Below are 16,989 nucleotides of genomic sequence, written 5' to 3'. Positions count from 1 at the left end.
CTTTTATGAGCTGCCACCATTCCCACCCCTCATTTGGTCTCCAGTCCCCAGACAGGTGCTGGATACCCTCTGCTCAGAAGCACGCCATACAGTTCAGACATATCCAGGGCAGGGCTTGTGAGGCACTGAGGAAAGACAGCCTGGGGCTGGCAAACCCTGGATGGGTGCTGGCACCACCCTACAGGGCTTATCCCCTAGGAGTACTGAGTGAACACCACCAGCCGTGGACAGATACTGGCCACCATCATACCGACAATGCCCACCACGCTCAGCGGGGAACGGGCCAATATTCCTGACCTATCCATTGTTGCCTTATGTGACAAACTGGCCAGCACTGTACTCGTGAGCATGACATTCGAGGTTGGCCTTAGCCACATAGTGAGTTTGAAGCCACATTCTTAAAAAATAAAAATTGCGGAGAGGAGTGTCTTAGTGCCAGACAGGTCTGGGGCTCCAGCAGGTCCCAGAGGCCTTTAGCCTGATGGCTCTAGACCTGCCCTAAGTGATACAGAACATAAAATATCCCGCGAGACAGGAAAAGCCATCAGAAGGGCCTGTGTGACTCCATCCCCGTCCAAGCTGGGACTTTTGAGGGAGACAGACTTGTGTCCTGCTCTCGAGTGGTTCAGAAATAAATCATCGCAGCAGGAAAAGCCACCCAGAGGGATGTAAGGGCCACATCCAGGGACTAGGGAGGGACCCAGCAGGGAGGACACAAGCCACTCCAGACACGCACAGGTATGGCTCTGAGCACCCAGAAGGGCCTGTCTGCTGTTGTCGCTCCTGCCCTCAACACAGGCTCCCCACAGCCAGTCAGCCCCAAATGCAGCGGCAGCAGCCATGGGCCAAAGGTCACTTAATGCCCAGCTTAGAAGACAACTCTAAGGAAGAAATAGTGTGGAGCCAGCTTCCTGGTTCCCGACGTGTACTAACAGAATACCAGGATACATCCTCTGGAGAGCAGAGAGGGCCCAAGGAGTCTTTCAGAATCACAGCCTACAGGCGGTCTCAGGGAGGGCACCTCCTTGTCACAGACAGGGCGGGAGGCCCGCAGAGCCCAGCAAAATGAATACATCCTCTGTCTAGAGTCAGAGAAGTCAGGTCAGGCCAGTCCAAATGGCCGTTCCTCCTGGGCTGAGCCACACCCACTGAGGCCTCAGACCCTGACCCCTCCTTCAGCATCCTGCCCATCCCGCCTACAGTAACAGGTCTAGAAAATTCTCCACTATGCCTATCCACCCGAGGTGGACGGTCACTGTCTTGTGAAGGCTTCTGTCCTTTATGTCTGAGGGAGGACCATCCAAATCCATGAGTGCTCCTTGTCCAATCCTCCCTCCAAATCATCCCCAGTCCATGTGACTCTCGCTGGTAGTTTTAACTACAGGGATCTAGAACCTGGCCCTCTTCTCCCTGTGCCAGGCCCTTACCTGTCCTTTCAGTCCCTTCTCCATGCTAGAAATGCAGTGAGCCCTGGCTAGACCCACAGAATTCCACTCCACTGGGTCTGCAGGTCCACAGGTCCTCCACATGGTCCCCAACTGCTGCAGACACTTCTGCACAGCACGCTCAGCACTCGGGCCGTTGCCTGCCCCGTCACCCTCAGCACTACTAGTGGGCCTGCCACTTCCACTCAGACACCACAGCAAGCATATCCCCGATCCAGAAGTGAAGACAGACCTCAGTGAGCTGCCCTAGGCTGACAGGGCGATACTGAGCCCAAAGGATGAGGGGAGCTACAGACCATCAAAAGCACAGGGCTTCCACTTTGTCACTGGAGGGGGGTTGTTAGGCCAGGCCCGTCAAGTTTGGCAGGGCTAGCCAGGGCTGGCATCCCTTCTCCCTTACGTGCTCTTCAGAAGGACAAACGGAAACCGCCTGCATGCATCCTATATTGCCAGACTCTATGGGCAGCATAGCCACGTGCGCTATGTGTAAGGATCTCAGACAGCTCTACAGCCAGAGAGACTGGGCAGCGGAAGCAGAGGGCAGGGTAGTGCCCCGCTGACTAGGACAGTCAGATTCTGCTTTGTCAGCTGAGTGTACCACCCGAGGGAGGTAAGGCCTCGGGGAGTCAGGGTCCATCATCCAGAACAAGAGTCCCTTGTTGATACCAATCAAATCAGGAAACAAACAACCAACACGAAAACCAAAACTGAGCCTTTGTCCTGCCTCAGCCCACGGCCACCATCACACCTACAAAGCCCACCACGCTACAAATACAAACCATTCAGCTCAAAACGTACAGCACTCACTGCCCGACGCCCACATGCATGGTTCTCCTCGCTGTCTGCTCAGACCACTCCCACTATTTCAAGCCGTCATTGGGTGCCTGGGCCCGCAGTCCCACGGGCCACAGCCACATGTAAATACTGCACCAGACTGAACCCAACAACAGAATGCCAACGCGCCCTGGCTGTGACCTCCCTCCAGCCCAGGCAGAGCGCATCCCCTAGTCCCAGGGGATTCATCCATCCCCAGCCCCTCGGGGTCTGTGCCCTTTGGGGCGCCCACCTGGCCCCCTGTCCCGGAACCACTCTGACTCTTAACTCCTGGCCAGTTCAGAGGAGGCAGGCTCAGCCCTTCGCAGCTGCCTCAGCGCCGTCCAGTTCTCTCCGGCTTTCTGATCCTGTGCATTACTGGCTTACCTGAGAAGGGGTCTCCCTCAGGACCACTCAGACTCTCACAGTGCCGGCCTGCCTTCAGCAACTGCATCCCAGAACTTCGGGGTACCAGAGCCCTCTCTCTGATGTCCTCCTTGGAGGATTAACTACTCTCCAGTGTCCAGGCCTAGCCGTTGGCTGCAAGAAGCCCTGTGGGGAGGTGGCTTCCGGGGGCCCCCGGCTGGGAAGGGTCTGGCATGCAAGGCATAGCAGAGGAGCCAACATGGGGAGGACAGAGCTGCCTTGTCCCTGGCCATTCACTTGTGACTTGCCCCCCCTTTTCGCTTAGCTTGGAGGAAGAGTCAGGATGAGGAGCTGGCCGCCTCTGTGGGAATCTTTCCAGAAGCCGACCAGGGTTACAAGAGCTGTGCTAGGAGCTCTGTACAGAGCTATCTACCCTGGGAAACTGCCAGCCAGGGCCTCACACTGCACAACCCCATCCCACCCATTAGCCACTGTATCACGGGGAGTGGCTGAGGGTCCCAGAAGTCTTTGCTCCTCTCCTCTGTCCCCAGCCTTATTTTCCAGGCCAGGTCATACTGAGAAACTCCAGGCCTGAGGAACCAGGGGTTCTCATGGTAGCAAGCAAGTATCCCTTCTGAATGGCCTGAGAGGCCAGAGTCAGTGGGTGCTCCTGGAAAAACACTCCTGAGGCGCTGGGGCTCCATTCCTGTCAGACTCAGTAAGTGGGGGCAGTTGGCGCCCTCACAAGGCCTTATGGGCCCCAAGAAGCCAATTCAGCAGGACACCCTGCAGCCACCAGCCTCCTCGGTACGTATTAATGTATTTGCTCTGTGGGGACATTCCGTCCTCCTATTCACTCCGTGTCTGACCTGCACGGGGACAATCAGCAATCTGAATGAGGTCACTCAAGTGCCTCTGCCTGATTAGTACTCCAGGCAGGCACTGACCGGCTCCCCCCAGCCTCCTAGCAGCTCCGCCCACAGAGTATGATTCTGGCTGCAGGGTTGCTTAGGACAGGAGCCATTTCTTGCCCTGAGCCCTGTGGTACCACTAGGATCATGGGAGGGAGGGGCTCTAGGAGACCACAGAGTCTTGCTCTCTCAGGGACAGTGCATGACTGGCCACCAGCCCTCTGCCATTGGTGCTCCTGGCTATTACCTGTCTTTCTGGCCCTGCCTTTCAGTTGTCCTTTGTGGTGGTTTAAACAAGAATGGCCCTCATAGATGCGGTTGAATCCCAGATAGTGAAATTGTCTAGGAAGGATTAAGAGGTGAGGCCTTCTTGGAGGAGGTGTGGCCTTGTTGGAGGTGTGGCACTGAGAGTGGACTTCAAGGTTTCGAACCCCACCCCCCTTTTTTCTCTCTTCCTGTAATTTTTGGATCAGGTGTTTCCCCAGTACCATGGCTGCCTGTCACCACGCTCCCCACCATGATAATGGGCCAAATCACGGACACTGTTAGTAAGCTCCCAATCAAATTATGGCTTTTTTCATAAGAGTTGCCTTGGCCATCGTGTTTCTCCACAGCAATAGAGCAGTAACTAAAACACCCCTGATCCCTGACATGCCCCAGTGGGGTGCATCTGTGCCCTGGAGCTCTGGACACCCTGTCTCTCCCCACAGCACACTGTATCTGTCTGTCTCTCTATTCCCACTATGAGTTTCCTAGGCAGGGAGTGGTGTGGTCTCTTTTGGGCCCAGAAAAAGGAAGAGTAGTGCCCAGATCCGGTATAGTCTCTTCTCTTACTGAGTAGCTTCCTTTCTGGGAGACCCACCCTGTGCCCTGAACCAAGGGCCAGTCCTCCCGGTAGAACCCTCTACCTTTCCCCAAGTTTCTCTCCTGCCATACCCCTGCTCAGAGGCTGCCTCAACTGGACCTCATGCCCAGACCAGACGAGGAAGCACATCCCAGCCCCCGGACCCACAACTCACCTTGTGCCTCATAGCCAGCCAGATCTGGCTTTTCTGCTGCTGCCGGGCTTGTCAGCCGGCCCAGTGCCAGCTGCAGGTGAGCAATGTTCATGCGGGCTGTGAGCTCTCCGTTTCGGTCTCCAATCTGAGGCAAGCAGGGGTGGGTAGATGGGCGGTGGGTTAGACGTGGGACCGTGCTCTCTGAGTGTTGGTGACAGGGCTCTAGTACACCATCTTGCCCTGCTGGACAGCCTGGGCTGACCTCAGACCCTTGGGTTTCTGAGAGAGCCAGTCCTTCACTACTAGAACTTGACTCTGGGGGTCTATTCCTAGATGTTCTGGACAGCCTCCAGTCCACCCCAGAGTGCTCAGGGTCTTGGGAAACCTGTGAGTGGTCAGCCTGGCCTGGTCTTGGAGTAAACCTATCTCGACCATAGGGACCTGTCTTCTCCTGGGACCCACCAGCCTCAGGTTCCCAGTACTGAGGCTCCACCAGGGGGACCCTCTTCAGTACAAACTCACCATGAAGAACAGAGAGCCACAAAGCTCAGGAGTCTTTGGAGACCTCCGTTTGCACTCATGAGGATGTGCGGCTAATCCCCTGTGGAGGGGTCTTCAGACAGAGGTCTTTTCTGCTGTGGGCCATCTGTTCTCGTACCTGAACATGCGTGCCTAAGATGCTCCTTTCAACACTGTAGGGGCTTGAGGTCCACCCTTAGTTAGGGAGGCTAGGTTTCTCTCGGATGTCCCTGCACTGTCCACAGCAGAAGGTGACTGCACAGAGGAGGGACCACTAGGCTTCCTAGAGAGCTATCATCCCAAGGTATCCCTGGGCAACAGACCCTCTGTCTTGCTGGTCTACCTCCAAGAGGTTACGCCCAGCATCCCTGATACCTAACACGGCCCAGCTCCATAGGGGTTGAAGGATGGAATCCACACAGGGGACACCAGCATTCTAAGTGGAAAACAGATCCTTGATCCACTGACCCACTGACCCACTGACCCTGGGACACACAAGAGGGATCTGTCCTCTTTGGGATCCAGTGCTCAGAAAGGGTTGTTGGGAACACGCACAAGAAAGTAGACAAGGGGCTGCTGAGGCCCCAGCAGAGACCTGGGGAGGAGGCCCAGCTCACCTCCTGGGAGATCTGCAGGTGCTTCTTGGCAAAGGTCAAGGCCTGTGCGGGGCTCCCCATGGACACATAGGCGTTCCCCAGGCTCCAGCATGCTCGGCCCTCTCCCACCCTGTGGAAAGTCAGACAATCACACCCGCCTCCCAGGACTGCCTAGTGCCCCAAGTCCTGACCCTCTCTCAACCTGGTAACACAATGTACCAACAGCACAGCGTTTCCTCAGCCAAAGGAGCCGGCTGGCCCTGTCCACGGTGCTCACTGGCTCACCCCCTTGAGGGAGACACGCCAGCCAGCTGCACTTTTGTGCTTTCTTGTTGAAAGAATGAACTTGATAAACCTACGCATGTTACCAGCTTGCCCTGGGGCCAGATGGGCACTCAAAGCCCAGCACTTGTGCGCTGTTGCTCGAGGCCTGGTTCGCCCCCTAGTGGCCAGCAGGTGCCTGCCTGCAGCTTGCTCCATGCCCCCTCAGCCAGGTCCAAAGCGAACCATGCATTCAGGGGCGTTTAGCTGTGTATTCCTGTTATCTCTACCTAGTTCCAGGACACTTCCATTATCCGTACCTCCCACAGAAGCCCTGTGGACAGGGCATCTCTTCGAGGATACCTCCCATTATAGCTGCCCCCAGCTCCGTGGCTCCGAAACCCTGCTACATACTCGTTTGCATAGAAGGCTATCCGGAGTTGGGAGGCCACGGGCCCCTACAAGCCTCGGACCTATCTATCTAAACTGTTTCACACTGAGAGGCTGGCCGGGGGCCTAGGTGGGAGGTTGCCTTGACCATGCATGCTGTGGCCCGCAGGGGAGCAGGTATGCAAACCCAGGCTGTTTTCACACACCTGTCGGCCAGCTCCTGGGCAATGACCAGGTGCCGCAGGTGGTACTCAGCAGCGCGCTCGTAGTCCTGCAGCAGTGTGTAGGTGTTGCCCAGGCTGTAGCAAGCCTGCGCTTCCACTGCCTGGTCCCGGAGCTGCCGCGACAGCTGCAGCGTCTTCCTGTGCAGAACGGGAGAGTCAGTCCCTGAAGGAGGTAGCAATGTCTCTTCTTCCTCAGGCATGCTAAACTTCACAAATGCACTTAATTCACAGCACCAGATGCATGTGGGTGCATGGGTTCTCACTGGCTAAGGAGCTAGCTAATTGTGACATTGGCTAATATCACTAATGGCTCTGAGCACAGGATTGATGCTTGATGGGGACTTAGTGTCCCCATCTCAGAGATGAGCATGAAGTCCCTGCTCCATCTAGTGGCCACCCCCCCCCACCCAGGACGCAGCTGACTTCGGGGACACTCATGAGCTTCGAGCACCGGCCTTTCTCAGGGCAGCCAGGGTCCCCGCTTGACTGGGACTGAACCGTGGGAGCGGAGCGGCATCTCTGTAGCCTGGCACTCAGCACACCCCAGGGCTGTCTTCCCCGCTCACTTGTAATGTTCGGCAGCCACGTCAAAGCGCCCCAAGAAGATGTGAGCATTGCCCAGGTTGCTGTACGCCCTCCTCTCAGCTGCCTTGTCTCCAAACTCCTTGGCGATGGCCAGGCGCTGCAGATAGATCCAAACCCTGCCGTCATCACATAGCTCTGCAACCCTAGGATCACAGTCAGGGATGCCTCTCCAGCCAAGGTGCTAGCTTGACGTCTGAGTGTCCAGGGAGCAGACGGGGACCACAGGACCACATGCAATAGGAGCAGGGCTCAGTGATGCCCCAGCTGCCATGCCACTGAGGACTGTGTGTGTGTGGGGTAACCCAAAGCCTTCCTGCTGCCGCACCCCTGCCCCAGCCCCCAGGCCCAGCTCACCTCTTTGTGGAAGGTTGTGGCCTCCGTGAAGTTTCCCAGCAGGTAGTGGGTGTTACCCAGGTTGCCATAGGCCCTGCCCTGGGCCGCCCGATCGCCTAGTTCCTTCACCAAGGACAGGTTCCTCCTAGGGGGCCAAGTCTTTGAGAACTGTGTCCTTCCTAACCCCAGGAAGTGGCTACATAGCTTCCTCCTCCTGAGGCTGGAAAGACAGACTGGCTCTCCCAGGAGTATGTGGAGGACACGGGGTAGCATGGAATGGGCTCCTTGGCTCAAATGACACCAGAGCCTCGGGGCTGGGAGTTTGGTCAAAGCCTACCATCCACGCCAGGTGTGTGTGAGGGGAAGTACCCGCAGAGCGGTCGGGCTATCTTTATGTGAGGGTGTTTTGTGTCTGGGAATCCTGCCCAGTCCCTTACCGAGCACACAATAGCTGAAGAAGTGTTTATGGAACGCAGGGGCACTCGGACAAGCCCAGCCCCATCAGCACCCCCCCCCATGGTTCCAGTCCACCCCACTCACTCACTCACTCATAGAACTCAGAGGCCCTGTGCAGTGTCTCACGGACATCAGGCGGTAGGTGCCCGGGGTCCTGTGAAGCATTCCAGGAGAGCTGTTTGCCCTTGGCGTGGTACACATTCCCAATGTTGTAGAGCGCTCTCGCCTCCCCAACCTGTGAGCAGCAGTGAGGTAGAGAGGCTCTAAGGTCCCTCAGGGAACTCACCCCAAGGTGCACCTGCAGGAGCCATGTTCTAGTCCCCTGGCCTGCTGAATCCCGAGCAAGGGCAAATCCAGTTCTACCCTGTACTGCCTCTCTCCTCTGCCAGTTGGGTGGCAGAGGTGGCTGGGCACCTGATGTTTGAGGGTAAAAGCCCCCAGCAGGGATGGAAAGGGTGGAGGACACAAGTGTCTGACCGCTCACCTTGTCCCCCTGCTCCTGGGCAATGTCCAAGTGTCGCTGGCAGCAGACGATTGCCTCGTCGAATCGGCCTAGGACCTTGAGTGTGTTGCCTAGGTTCCCGCTAGCCTTGGCCTCCCCCATGCGGTCACCAATGGTCCTGGAGGGCAGGAAGGAGTGAGGAGCCGGTGGGTCTAGTCAGGCCCCGAGCTGAGCAGGAGCCAAACAGGCCTCAGAGGAGAAAGACTGGAGTGGGGAGTCAGCTCTACACGCGCTTCTACACACGCTCCTACACGCGTTTCTACACGCGTTTCTACACACGCTTCTACACGCGCTTCTACACGCGCTTCTACACACACTTCTACACGCGCTTCTACATGCGCGCTTCGGCAAGCCACCAGCATCAGATCTGCTCTGAGTGCTGAAGACAGGGAAGCAGCGGGGAGGATCCCTGGTGGGCGGGTCGCCAGCATGGGCAGGACTGGGGGAATTCTGACCCCTGTCTAGGCAGTCAGGGTGGCTCTGAGGCCTCCACAGAAACTGGGTTGAATGTGGAGCGAGAGGGAGGCCCTGTAGGGCACAGTCGGAACCGAGAATCAAGCAGCAGATAGGACATCAAGATAGACACTGGCAAATGGTGGGAAATGTGCAGAAGGGAGACCATAAACCTCTAAGGGGTCAGAGTTCACAAGGAGAGCAGGGGGCCCCCAGAGTAAGACCTTGCCTTACAGAGCTGAGGGCAAGAGTACCCCAAACCCAAGATCGCAGAAAAGGAATAGCTATGGGTAGTAGAGACACAATCTCAGGGAGAAAGAGTCACACCAAGCCAGAGAGAACACAACACACACACACACACACACACCCACACACACACACCCATGAAGACAGCACACACATATTCATGCACACACATATACCTTAACTTGAACGCTGACCTCTAAGGGATCCATAGATTCCCTCTCCCAGGTCAGGCCCTCCTTCTGGGCTCTCCAGGATCAGAGACATCCGCCCCATCCAACCTCCCCCAAGGACAGGGGGCTCCACACACAGGGGACCAGGCCAATGCCATCAGGCCACAATCCACCGGTACTTACCGTGCCAGCAGCAAGTCATGTTTGTGGAACTGCAGGGCCCGGGCATACTCCTTCAGGTAGAAGTAGGCGTTGCCCAGCTGGCTGTAGATGGCACTCAGGGTCTTCAGGTCCTCAGTGCCCACCTGCACAGCAGCTTCGAAGAAGGCCACACCTGCCTTGAAGTCCCCCGCCTTGCACAGCCGCTCACCTTCAAGGGCCAGCTCCAGACAGGAGGCCTCCATCCTGGCAGAGAAGGAATACCACCCCTTGGCACACTCTGTGGTCGCAGTAGAGCCGCATGCCCCTCAGCAGCTGTTTCCCATCACAGCTTTGCTCACAGATACGCCAGCTGGGAGTCCACACCTTAGAGCAGACCCTGAACCCTGCAGTGCCCCGGCTATGCCAGCTGGGAGTCCACGCCTTAGAGCAGACCCTGGACCCTGCAGTGCCCCGGCTATGCCAGCTGAGAGTCCACGCCTCAGAGCAGACACTGGACCCCGCAGTGCCCCGGCTATGCCAGCTGGGAGTCCATGCCTTAGAGCAGACCCTGGACCCCGCAGTGCCCGGCTATGCCAGCTGGGAGTCCACGCCTCAGAGCAGACACTGGACCCCGCAGTGCCCCGGCTATGCCAGCTGGGAGTCCACGCCTCAGAGCAGACACTGGACCCCACAGTGCCCCGGCTATGCCAGCTGGGAGTCCACATCTCAGAGCAGACACTGGACCCCACAGTGCTCCAGTGTGCGGCTCCCCTTTACCCTTTCTTTTGTTCTTGTTTTTTCTGAACCCTGTTCAGAAAAACCTGTGTAGCCCTGGAACTCACTCTGTAGACCAGGCTGGCCTCGAACTCAGAAATCCCCTGCCTCTGCCTCCCAAGTGCTGGGATTAAAGGCGTGCACCACCACTGCACACCAACCCAGCAATCCCTATCTTACTATCTATCCCTTACCACCAGGAACCATGAACAGCCTGGGTTTGAAGGTTTCATATGCAGGGTTATAAGCTTCTTGGGCTGTGTTGAAAAGTGGAAATATCTAGCTGTGCCAGAGAAGGCCCATCCTCAGACCCTGAACAGTCCAAAGTCCCCATCCCCAAAGTCCCCATCCCATGCTGCCCCTGCACCCGTGGCCTGGGCACTTGAGGACCCACGTGCTTGCTCCAGTCTCAGACCAACCTGTCTTTTTTCTCTTCACTGTTTGAGTCAGGGTCTCTACGTTGCTGGCCCAAGCAATTCCCCTGCCTTGGCCTTCCTGGAAACTAGATTAATGGACATAAAGCACTGGGCCCGGCTCTGACTGAGTGCCCAGCTGTTCGAGACACTGGCCCAGCCTCTGTGTTAGGAGGCTCGGCCAGCTCTCTAGAGCGATTCAGGGAAGGTGTGAAAAGCAAGGACAGAGATGCTAAGCATTTCAACCAAAGGTTTTCTGACACAAACCACAAAGCCACACCCTCTGTGTTCTGGGTTATCAATGGAGCATTCTGAACCTTCCCAAGACAAGAGCGCCACGTGAACAGAGATGGAGTAAACAGACCCCTGAGAAACTGGTGCAAGTGTCGGCATCCCTGGGCTCAGAGCACTGTGCTGGAGGAAGTCCCACCCTCCTGTGCCCAGGTGCCCACACAGTCAACACCCTTGGAACCAGGCCATGGTGTCCAATCCTCCTTGGGATCAGCAAGCCCACAGTGCCTACAACTTCTTTTCTGCCACTCAAAAGGTCCCCAATTTTCCAGAAGCCAACCACCGGCTGCCCCGCCTTTCTCTTCTGATGCCATGAGGTCAGGTGCCAAGAAGCTGCGATGCTCTCCTTTGGTCTCCCCAGGGAATGGAGCATGAGTTCTCAGGATGGGTGGGCAGGAGCTTGTCTCCCGCCTCTCGGGCTTCTGGTCTCTGGAGTCGTGCTTGTCTGTCTGGGTTTATCTTGCTATGACATCTCTGGTTATCATCCAGTCAGCCCACTCCCCTGCCCCTGACGCTGTGCCCGGCTGGGACCCTGCTTCAGTGTGGGTGTCCCTCTCTGAGTCTGTCTGGTCTGTCTGCCATAAGGAGGCTGTGAAGGCTTGCCCCTTCTGGACACACAGTCCAGACATTCCTAACCAGGCCCAGGCATGGCATTTGAAAGAATCTTGGTCAGATGTTGAAAAAACGAAACATAATTACTGAGAAGGGTATTTGGGACATTAGAAACACACTTGGCATCAGGGAGAAGGAATGGGCCTCCTGCTGGACTAGGGCTCAGGGATTCCCTCCACTTCTCTCTTTCCTCCAGAGATTAGCAGAGCCACATGGCCTCTCAAGGGTCAGGACAAGGCATGTGACCTTGAGGCCAGGAAGCCAGACCCTGGACTATCCACTTTCCCTGTTATGCCAGGAACTCCCATCCTATATCTGCTGGAGTCCTGGATGGCCACCTTACCAAGCCCTCTGGGAAAGGCCATCAGATGCCACGTTGGCCACAAGGGCCATGGTTACTGTAGCAACCAGCCACAAGACATTTCTTCTGTGGCCAATGCCAAGTTCTGGCTTCTTAATTACGGCCTATCTGTCCCTTCCCCGCGGGTACTGAGCAGCCAGCTGAGGTTCAGCTTTGTCATCTTAGATGACTGCACAGGAGTGTCTGTCACATGGGAGACACTAGTGATCAGGGGGAACTACCTTCCCACCCTGTCACGCTCCTAGACCAGAGATTTGATACCCAAAGAGCAAAGGTTTGGGAGAGGAGTGGGGAAGAAGCCCGGGGGACTATTCCAGAAGGGACATCGATGGGATGGTTACTCTGTACTAGATGGGGAACTGACTTAGGTCATGACACAAAGGACCCTTCCCCACAAGACACCCTGAATCATGACAGACACCCATCTGACACCTGTCACCTGCTCAACCCCTTTCCTGTCCCTCCCTGACTCCAAGACACTCCCAAATCATGCCTGGACCCGCCCAGGCACTGGGCCTTGAAGCCCGATACCTGCCTGGTCCCCACCTCTTTTTCTGGAGGTTTCGCATCTTCTGCACATACAGCCACAACTCCAGGCCCACAGGCAGCAGCAACGGGCGGGGGCGGGGGGCACCATAGACCACCTTGCACACAGCCTTCTCAGCCAAGCTCAGGGCCAGAGGCTGGCCCTCCATGGCAGAAGTCAGCATCACAGAGCTCTGGCCATAGTCCAGGAGATGTACCAATCTCAGGGTCTTAAGGCTAGGCCATAGGAGACCCCAAGCTCTACAACAGCTCCTCTGCCCTTCCCAGGATATAATGTGGATCAAGGGATCAAGGGCGGCTCAGGCTGGACGGATGAACACGGGTGGCAGAGGGGGTAGGGTAGGGAGCCCTAGGTAATCCTCTGCTGCCCTTCTGTCCTCCTTGGGGGCTGGGCTGTGAGCATGGGGCCAATCCCTTAGTAAATTTTCATACAGCTCAGACCCAGGACCCAGGGGCTTCAGGAGTGCTAGGACTGACAACATTAGTGGTGACAAAAACATGGGCATGAGACCCTCTCGGTCCAGCTCTGATCCCCACCTGGTACTGACAGAAAGCCAGAGTCTCCCACCTGGAGTGCCAGCCAGGAGAGCCGATCCCACGCTGGGCAAAGTTGGGATTCCGGACAACGCTGTTACCTGGCCTCTTCGCGCTCCAGCCCCTGCCTTTTGGTCTGGCCTGGATCCTGGCATAGGCTACTCAACTGACCTGGAGCGCAGTCCTCCTCGCCTTGCCGGACTCTTGCCCACAGCCACATTGGCCCAGCTCTTCAAGGTAAGTTCCAGATTCCAGGTCTAACCAGGGTTCAGGGCCACCCAGGGTCTGTGGAGGCTGATCCCAGCACAGTAGGGTTCTTTCTCTAACATCTAAGGTCCCAGCCACCTGAGAGACCCCGAGAGTAGAGAGGAACTACCAATGTCCGCTGATGGACAGAGGACCCCAGTTAGGGCCCGATCCAGTGTGTAAGGGCAGTGCACTGGGGACTTCTCAGAGGCTTCCCCTAGACCACTGCCCCACTTTGGCCTCACCCCATGACAGGACCCCCCTGGGGGCCCCCTGTCAGGCTACATGTCTTTGGGCTACGGAACCCAGAGATGAGAACAGGGTGGGCACGGCTGCAGCCACAGGAGCTGGACAGCTGCGATAGGTGCTGAGACTACTTGGAGCTCTTAGCAGAGATAGAAACTCCAGGATGAGAGGAGAAGACTTTGAGGCCATAGATGTTCTGTTCTGTTACTTCCTGTTCTGAGATCTGTAGTACAGTGATGCCACTTCTGGAACACCTTGGTCAAGAGTCTCAGCACAGCCTGGAACCCCCAGGGATGCTCTTTGGGGCCTCCCTGCCCGCCTCCTTTGCTTTCCACTGTCTCCTGCCCTCTGGGGGTAGCCAGTCTGATGTGGCTGAGCAGAGACGTTCCTGGAACCTCTGTCCCCACCTCCGCAGGGCAGGCCAAGACAGTGCTGTCCACCTGTCGAGGGGTCCATATGCCTAGCGGTGCAGCCATTTGAACAGATGCTGGGTTATCTCAGGCCTCTGAAAGACCTGTTCACACTGGGGGTTACCCAAAATACTACCCTCGAGGATCAAAATCAAAGTTCTCTGGGGTCTAGAGCTTAGTGTCTCCCATTATTCATACCACTCCAATTCCGGGGGTAAGCAACTCTTGCTTGGGATTTGTCATCTGGCCAGACAGACCTACTGCTGGAGAAGGGCACTGCCCGCCCAGCTAACCCATCTCCACATTGAGGTTCCTGACCACAAGCCATGTCCCCTACAGAGCCACTTTAAAAGGATCACAGCTCAGTGCCACTCCCCTAACACACCAAGAACACAAGCACCGGGACCCAGGCACTGTCTGCCACATCTCAGTCACTGAAGCAGTAGCGGACTCCCTAGTGGCCAGCCACGTTCTGCTCATGGCCTCCTGATCTCATCTGGTGTCCTCTGGTACCCACAATGAGCCGGCTCCTTAGCATTCCATGTCTAGCTACCTGAATCTCTGCCCACCTCCTCCTCTGCAGAGCAGTCACCTGGCACTGGTCCCTGGCCAAAGGCTTGAGAGACCCTGGCTCACCGCTCCCCACTGTCCAGCATCTCACAGAAGGAAGTTACTCTAGTATCCCTCAGCAGCCAGGGGGAAGAGCGAGAGGGGGTGTGGGGCGTAGAAGCTGCTGGAAGGGAGGGGTACCTCAACTTCAAGAAATAGGTTTGCAGGGATACCTGGGGAATTGTCCTGTTGGGAACAGTGCTGACGAGAGGACACAGAAAAAGGTGCCAGCATTGTTTGGCCGTGTGGCCACAGAGGGCACCATGCCTGGGCCCAGCAGCCCTACCCTCGTGCACCTTTTGTAAGGCCACTCCATGTGGGCTCCCCTGCTGGCCCTTCATTCCTAGCTTCTCTCAGGTCTTAGCTTTCTCGTGGGGCTGGGAGGCCAGAGAGGACATGTAAGGACTTCCTGGTTACTTCTTCATCTCCAGGAACCTCTCTCCCAAGCCCGTGTGCTGGCCCCAGTGCCAGTGGACCAGGGATTCTCAACAGAGACCCTCCCACTCTACCCCACCTCTCCCAGTGTCCCTGCCTCTCTGAGCCAGCCCTCGCTACACTCCACGAGGGGCTGGTCGTTCAGGGACACATCTATGGCCCTTCTCAGCCGGACACCAACAAGAATGGCGATACTCGTGAGACGGTGGGTGATGCAGAGAGCGCCGCCCACCCAGACATCCCGTATCAGCCCAGAGAAGCCACAGGCGGTCTTCACTCAGGGGGCTCCAGGTCACCTGGGCACCCACGTAGCTCGGCAGCCACAATCCTCCCATGCCAGAGGCAAGCCTCCACGAACACAATGGGGACAGGACATGCTTGGATTTCCTCCTTTTAGTTCCAGTGGCCACAGGTTGCTGGATTTGATGATAGAGACTTTTCATCTCTGAACCCTAATACCTGCTTCAAAATGCTTCAGGTATTTACATCTTCCAAGCCCATCAAAGCCAGGGACTGGCTATCCAGGCCTGGCTGTGAGCCGGGAGGTGGAGACCGGATAGTTCACGGGCCTCCCGGAAGGCCCTGTGGGAAGGCTCTTGGCTGTTCAACTTAAATCTGGTCCCAGCTCAACCGTCTGAGCTCAACTTGGGTTTCAGCTTGGAGGGATGCCAGGCTGAGGACAGGCGCTTACCCAGTATCCAGAATCCTGTCCCTCACCCGTGAGCCCAGGGGCCGGAGTGCTGCCTATGAAGTCACCTCAAGGGGGAACTGGGAGCACTGATACATCTACACACACACACAGACACACACACACACACTACAATCTGCCTACTAGACACCTTCTTCTCACAGGTAGCTGGCCATGAATTAAATGTGACCCCACATAGCCTTCACTCCCAGGGGACTTCAAAAAGAAGCTGGAGCAAACCTCTTACCCCTGCACCAGAACTGGGAGGCAGAGTGTGGGGCTCAGGCATGATCGTCAGCACCACACAATGGGAGCACTGTCTCTGAGCTGCAGTACAGCAGAACGGGAGGGCAAGGTCTCTCTGTTTGCCAGGCACCAAGCCCTCATTTTGCTTTTGGGGGCACTAGGCAGAGTGTGGCTAGCTAATGAACCACCTCACTTGGGTAGATTTCTTCAGGAAGACCACCCCCCCCCCCCAGATTTGGGGAAGGGCTAGAGGAGGTGGGAGTCAGAAGCTCTCAGAAGGATGTTAGGCCTTCCTTTAGGGCTGATGACAGCCCCTGACCAGTGCTCTGGCCCTTCCAGCTCAACCTGGGCCAGAGTGAGCTGGCAGTACTCTGGGACCAGCATCTCACTGGGGAACACTCTCATCAGGCGGGAGTCACAGGGAGGCAGGGAGCCAGAGGCAGCCTGTCATTCCCAGTGGGTGTGGGCACACAGCACGGACCGCTGGATCACCTGTGAACCTGCCTGGAAGGCAAATGCTTTTGTAGGGAGGCACACACCCACCTGCCTGGCTCAGGCCCAGCTCCTTCTGGCCTAGAGCTGGGGATAGCTAGTGAAGGCAGGGCCCCATCACCACAGCCTGGGTCGTGGCCATGCTACACCAGCACCGGGTCGTGGCAGTATCAGGCTTGAGAAGAGAACCCAGATAACGAAGACTGGCATCCACGCTACTCAGGGTCCCGCAGAACCGGGTAGTGGAGTGCCCGCCCCGTAAGCCCTTTTGGCACCGGGACGGGGTTGAGGCAGAACCCAGCCCCAGCCTCTCTGCCGCGGGGCTGATCTTTGGGTCCCGCGCCCCCACCACTCCCTACGCAGATCCAGGGAGGCGCGTCCCCGGCCACGTTGCGCGTCGCCGCTGCAGCCTTTGTTCTGGGCTGGCAGCCTCCCGCCCGCGTCCGACGCTCTGGTCCCCGTCCCCATCCCGGTCCTTGAACTACCTGGAGTAGAGGCGCCTGGCGGCCGGGCCCGGGAGCTCCTCGGCCACGGGCGGGGCCGGGCTCGCCATGAGTCGGGGACGCGCCGAGCAGGAGCACCGCCCCGCGCTGCGGCCGTCCGCCTGCCGATCTGCCCGCCTGTCCGCGCGTCCGTCTGCCTGTCCGCGCGTCCGCGCGAGACGCCGAGGAAGTGAT

At 57.2% G+C, this 16,989-nt stretch overlaps 1 protein-coding gene across 4 annotated transcripts in view; it reads right to left on the bottom strand.

Annotated features, from left to right (window-relative positions):
* Gpsm1 (G protein signaling modulator 1) overlaps window positions 1-16,989 on the bottom strand; it is a 26,980-nt gene extending 9,991 nt beyond the window's left edge. For 2 of the 4 annotated variants that reach the window (XM_052181873.1, XM_052181876.1), the window contains exons 1-9: window positions 16,798-16,987; window positions 9,452-9,673; window positions 8,382-8,517; window positions 7,990-8,132; window positions 7,463-7,586; window positions 7,090-7,205; window positions 6,506-6,661; window positions 5,670-5,778; window positions 4,555-4,678 (exon numbers count right to left, since the gene is read on the bottom strand). In XM_052181873.1, the coding sequence (XP_052037833.1) occupies window positions 4,555-4,678; window positions 5,670-5,778; window positions 6,506-6,661; window positions 7,090-7,205; window positions 7,463-7,586; window positions 7,990-8,132; window positions 8,382-8,517; window positions 9,452-9,673; window positions 16,798-16,865 (1,198 nt within the window). In that variant the 5' untranslated portion in view covers window positions 16,866-16,987. Of the gene's footprint in view, window positions 1-4,554; window positions 4,679-5,669; window positions 5,779-6,505; window positions 6,662-7,089; window positions 7,206-7,462; window positions 7,587-7,989; window positions 8,133-8,381; window positions 8,518-9,451; window positions 9,674-16,797 lie in introns of all 4 variants that reach the window. The other 2 variants (XM_052181874.1, XM_052181875.1) reach the window with 2 other exon arrangements.

This window comes from Apodemus sylvaticus, chromosome 5, assembly GCF_947179515.1.
Source record: "Apodemus sylvaticus chromosome 5, mApoSyl1.1, whole genome shotgun sequence".
Classification (NCBI taxonomy): Eukaryota; Metazoa; Chordata; class Mammalia; order Rodentia; family Muridae; genus Apodemus; species Apodemus sylvaticus.
The sequence above is the reverse complement of the archived record's forward strand: the minus strand, read 5'-3'. Positions and strand labels throughout refer to the sequence as shown.